This window comes from Cyphomyrmex costatus, unplaced genomic scaffold (genome assembly GCF_001594065.2).
Source record: "Cyphomyrmex costatus isolate MS0001 unplaced genomic scaffold, Ccosl1.0 scaffold70, whole genome shotgun sequence".
In the NCBI taxonomy this organism is placed as follows: domain Eukaryota; kingdom Metazoa; phylum Arthropoda; class Insecta; order Hymenoptera; family Formicidae; genus Cyphomyrmex; species Cyphomyrmex costatus.
This window is the reverse complement of record NW_017280267.1, coordinates 62,755-68,754: the sequence shown is the minus strand read 5'-3', so window position 1 is coordinate 68,754 and position 6,000 is coordinate 62,755. Positions and strand designations below refer to the sequence as shown.

Below are 6,000 nucleotides of genomic sequence, written 5' to 3'. Positions count from 1 at the left end.
CGAAGGCGGAGGCGATTCGAAAATCGGCCGAAAGTTACATACACTTTATGTATGTTCACTTTGTACTGGCACCTTTAATTAATAATATATCAGTTAATATATTAGTTAATATATCAGTTAATATATTATTATTAGATAAAAAGGTTTAAATTTTTGAGTATCCTTTTTTGAACATGGCTTAAACTTTTCATTTTTATACGATCTTTTTCAGATATCATTTACTTTTTAGAGTACAAATATATCACAAATATATTAAAAAAATGATTTAAAAATATTATATAATGAAAGAGAGTGAAATACGGTGAAAGAGTGGGGGGTGGGGGAGGGGGTGCGGTAAGTCGAAGATTATAAAGGTGTGAGTGAAAGGTGAGAGGAGGGGATGTTAGAAAGTTTTAATACGGCGGACAGAGAAGAAGGAGAAGAAGAAGAAGATGATGAAGAAGAAGAAGAAGAAGAAGAAGAAGGAGACGTTTCTTAATTTTTCATTAAAGTCATCACTTTTTGACCGCTTGTATCTCCAGAACGGCTTGACCGATTAAACATTTTTTATATTTTAGTAGTTATGCACCCCCGAAAAATGGACTTTGGTGGCTCGGGTAGAGACTTGTAGTGTCTTTCAGTTTTTCAACACATGGCTGGAGACACTACCACCGCGTCTCCTGAAAATTTATCGAAAGCTTTTTAAAGTACAAACTTTACTTTTTGAGAATGAAAAAAAAATTTAAATACGACGGAATTATGTTTACTTAAATTTATGTTGTGATAATTTTGTTGACAAGTGTATATTTACTTTTAGATAAACTTCTGAAAATGACCGACATCCAGTTGCCATAAATTTTAACAGAAACACTCCAAATGACGTCAAATGAATGCCATTAAATGGATTTTCATCGACAAAAAGATTTAATGCCAAAATGTTTAAGTTATATACCACTTAAATGCATTACCGTTATTATACATAGCTCATTGTAAATTACTTACGAGAGACTTTGATATTAACCCTGACCTCCAAGAAGATCTACCCACTTTCGTGCATCCATAAAGGGGGGAGGGGTTATGTGATGAAACTCATTTGCGTGGAAATCGTGTATCCCTGAAGTAGGAGATAGGTGGGATAAATGTCGCTTCGCGTGGAAGTCGTGCGCCCTTTTAGCAGAAAAGAGGTAGTTCCACTTTCCGTGGAAGTTCCCCTCTACTCAACTCTTATATAAACTGCGATAAACATGTAATATACTAAATATAATATGCACAAACTTCTATAATTTCATTCAAACATTTTTTAATTTTCTTGTCGGTGAAAATCTGTGTAAGGGCATTTATTTGATGTTATTTGGGGTATTTCTGCTAAAATTCATGATAAAGGTTATTTTCGGAAGTTCAGCCTTACATTTAAATATTCAACTGGCAATGTTCAAAACAAATATTTATAACAATTTTACTCTCAGTGTATGTAATATATAATCCTTTAAACTACTACTCTTTAAATTATTACGATATTCTTAATTTTTTTTTTATTGTTACGATTCTCTTTTTAAAATCACCTTTTTTGAAACAAAGGTTAAAAGTTGTGACGTTTTTGACATTTTTAAAAAATAAACAAATAATATTGTTAGAGTAATATTTATCTAAAGATGCATTTAAATTATCAAACCGATCATTGAATCGAACCTGAAGTTGCGAGCATGTCGGTAAACATTTGAAGTCTTTTTCGAAGTTGCGTAATAAATGCTTACCGAAATGCTTGCTACTCTAGACACGATAATCTGGACGCATCTTAACTCTGGTTTATTCATGCTAATAACTAAAAAATCATTATTTTGAATGTGTTGTTTTTAAAGGAAGTGATATGTAAATAAATTAAAAAAATCTTGTCGGTGAGGTTTTTACATAGAATTCCTGTCTTTCAGGCTTTGGGATGTTTGTTGTATAAACTCTGCTTTTTTACATTACCGTTTGGCGAAAGCACGCTTGCTATACAATCTGGAAATTTTACTATACCGGATAATTCAAGGTATGTGAAAAGTTACGTTACAAAGTTAAGACACAAATTATTCTAATTTTAATTACTTAATGAATTAATTTAATTATTTAATGAATAAAGAAAATAAATAACACATGATATATATATATATGTATACATATGTTAAGTAGATTAGATGTATACATAAAATGTTTTTATATTACAGATATAGTAAAGCACTCCATTGTTTAATTCGATATATGCTTGAGCCAGATCCTGATATACGTCCTGATATTTATCAAGTTTCTATAATTGCTTTTCAAATTCAAGACAAAGAGTGTCCTGTGCAAAATTTATATGTATGTAGATTGTAATATTTACACAACTATAATAGTACAAGTATTATTGTAAATTTATATCAAATATGTCTCTTACGTATTGTTTTTTTGAATAATTTAGTTCTCGCGCGAACTTATCTTTACAGAAAGTCCCTACCCCGACGATAGAATCATTATCATGTCCACCTATGGAATCCGAGAATATTAAAAGATCGGCGTCTGTAAAAACTCCAAAACCTACTCCTTTAACGACGACTGTTGAGGGCACGTCTGTGACTCCGAGACAAAGACCAAAGGGGCAAGCCGTTAGCACAGGACCGATTAGTTTGGGTGGTCAAATCGTAGGACAAATATCAGGCCAAGGAAATCAGACACAAACTACGCCATCAAATTCTATCTCTTATGTTCAAGTAAGGCTAATAAATCGCTTACATGCTCGATTTTTCTGTTTGAAATATACAGAAATGTTTGAGTATTTTCAGCAAACGTTTAATATAATCGTTTTTTCCTGTCAGGTATCGCCACACGTTTGCACTCCCAATCAAAATGTCCCCTTCTGTCAGGCGCAAGTACAGCCTTCGCAGTACGGTCAATCGCAGAGCCCGATGATTAGTCATTCTCCTTTAACTCAGCAGTCACCCGTTACTGTTCCAGATAAAAATGCATTCTATTTTGATTCGAGGCAACATGACGTGAGAGTTACGACAAACGTAAATGAGACAAATTTGGAATCTCTATTTCCACCATCAGGTAATCTAAGTAATAACGACACATCTAACAAGAGAGTGCCCAAAGTAATAATTGCGAATTGATACAAAATATATATCGTTCGAAAGGTCTCGCTGAGTAAAGTTTAACTGTGCAATATTTCGTTTGAATGGCGCTTCTGAAGGGCGTTATGTGCAAAAGAAATTATACAAAGTCTACCTAATAATAATAAAAATTTGACTTTGAGTTTCTAGGGTCATATATGATGCTCAACAGTTTTTTCCAACCTTACCATTATTATTAGTCTTTATGCTTTTCCTTTTCATCTCTTCGTTTTTATTTCTGAAGTGAAACGAAAACCGCGATTTATATTTTATTAACCAGTTCGCTGAAATTTTTTTTTTCCAAAACTGGTGAGAGCGAATAATTCCATATTTTATATGGAACTTTATCTATAAGGGTCTTTTTATCGCTAGTAATGAATCCAGAGTCTAAGTTTTTAAGTTTAAAATAGTGGATCCAACATAGCACTTAAAAAACATATAGAAAATAAGAAATTAAAAACAAAAAATATAAAGTAAAATAAATAAAAAAAATTGAAAACAAAAAATAGAAAAAATGGAGTGTAAAATTCTATTATAAATGCCTCCCCGTGGCGCACTCTGGGATCGTGATAATATTTCATCAGCAAATAACGGAGGTTAAAGTATCCATAATTAAATGTCGGCACTACTATTTTTTTTTAAATTGGTTTTGAGATACTTTAAAGACTTAGAGGATCTTGTACCTGTAACTTCTATTGCACATAACGCCCTCTAGAATCGCCATTCAAGCGAAATATTGCATAGTTGAATTCTACTCGACGAGACCTTTCCAACGATATATATTTTGTATCAATTCGCAATTATCACTTTGGGCACTTCCCTTATAAGTATCACGAAGTAAAAGCAAATAAAAAGGATCAAACGATTTTTTTTCATATTGTCGCTTTTATAGGGTATCCGGATCCATTCAAGGATGACGCGAGAGCGATGCCGCCACCTGCCAAAATACCACCTCCTGTTGCACCGAAACCCGGCAAGATTCTTCCGAAATTGTCTAATCCTAGTTATCCATCGTCATCCAAGTATCCGCCAGTCACTTCATTACCGTCGAAATTATCCATTCCGACGGGACCTAACAAGACGACTCCATCTGCGGTGACGCCACCGGCTTTGCCGAAACCGGTTAATAAGACAGAAAGCTTGAGTCAAAATATAAGTTCGAGCATATCTCCGCCTGATAGTCCGACACTATCGTCCTCACGTCATAGGAGGAACGTCAGTGACACGAGTGCTTTTAATAAGTAAATCTCTATTATATCTATATTTAAAACTGTTTTTTATATCTATAGGATTTTGCGAAAAGGATCTCGCACGTTTTATATGAAAAAATAACACTGGTTAAATTGGTCCATTTTGAGATACGTTATACTTTTTGCGATTCTGAACAAATGTCTCCATTGCATTTACATAAAATCAACAGATAAAAAGATATAGCGCTTTGAAGTCATAAAATTTGAGTACCGCCATATCTTCTCAAGGTAATTTGATGCTTCCTTTTATGTGCAATAGATATACATACGCATGTATTTTTGAATGAGAAGGCTCTGTATACGTATCTGCATGTGCATGTGTGTGTACAGTTATGTATGTGTATTTTATCGTATGTGATTTTATAAGTGTGTTTATATAAAACACTATACACATTCACACGTGCGCACACACGCACGCGCAAACTTGTATACATATACAGAGTACCCAGAAAATCGCCGATTCTATTTCAGGAAGTGATTCGGAACCCAAAAAGGAAGAAAAAGCTATATAAACATAGATTCGGAAGTAAGATGTTTCCGAATTATAGCTACTTTTATATTAAAAATGTCATAATTTATTGTTTATAATCATAATTTATTTTATATGGTGTTTTCACATAAATAATTCTTTGATGCGAAATAAAATTATTTATGTTAAAATACTATGAAATAAATAATATTCATAAGGATTCTATCTTTAAAAATAACAATAATAAATAAATTCAAAGCTAATAAGAGCCAATGCGGGAGGAAGTTCGCAAATTATTAATTTGAAATAATTAACTTAATTCCGTTGTTCAGTGAAATTATTCTTATTTAGAAATTTTGAACGTTTCAACTCTCTTTGGAATCAGCAATTCAATTGTAATCTGAGCTTGATCTACAGTCGCGTAAACGCAGTTGTAGGTGATCGTTGTAAGAATTCTCCAATCATAGTTGGATATTCTCCTTGTATTCAACACTAATTGGTCAATTCTTATAACTACAACTACGTTTACTCTGTATTCGGACTTTAGCCGATCAGCAATCCGTCAAAAATAAGTGACACACACACACACACACACACACCCCACGCGCGCGCAAAGGGTGTTTGGAATTGAAATAGCTAAACTTCGGGAGCGTGTAGGGAATTGATAAACTAAGAAAAAAGTCCTATAGAGATATGCTTGTTTTTTCTTCGTTTTGGAGAAAATCTCAAAAAAAGACAAAACATAGTTACTTCATTTTTGCACTGTCTCTAAAGTATTATCGTCGTTAAATCATACACAAAAACAATAATAATAATTTTGTTTTCATGTGAAAATTAATCAAAACAATTATGATGTATGGACTCATGAAAATCCCAGAGCTGTTAGTGACAGTACGTTCCAGCATGAGTTTGCTATTAACGTTTGGCTCGGAATTTGGAACGACTCTCTAGTGGGACCATTTTTTTACCTGACAGATTAAATGCAGCCGATATATCGATTTTTTGGAGACTGACTTCTTTGATTAGTTAGAAGACATCCATCTGCAACAACGGATTGAAATGGTTTCAACTCGGTGTCCAGCTCATTATGGCGGAGCTATTCCAACTTGGCTACACAGACATTATCCGTGATGATGGATTGAACGTGGAGTAGTATCTTGGCCACCCCGAT

General features: G+C 33.5%; 1 protein-coding gene across 1 annotated transcript in view; it reads left to right on the top strand.

The window, feature by feature from the left end:
- Nak (Numb-associated kinase) overlaps positions 1-6,000 on the top strand; it is a 35,891-nt gene that overhangs the window by 13,970 nt on the left and 15,921 nt on the right. The window contains exons 6-10 of the mRNA XM_018548216.1: positions 1,908-2,011; positions 2,187-2,319; positions 2,445-2,708; positions 2,814-3,048; positions 4,003-4,351. Coding sequence (XP_018403718.1) covers positions 1,908-2,011; positions 2,187-2,319; positions 2,445-2,708; positions 2,814-3,048; positions 4,003-4,351 — 1,085 coding nt within the window. The remainder of the gene's footprint in view (positions 1-1,907; positions 2,012-2,186; positions 2,320-2,444; positions 2,709-2,813; positions 3,049-4,002; positions 4,352-6,000) is intronic.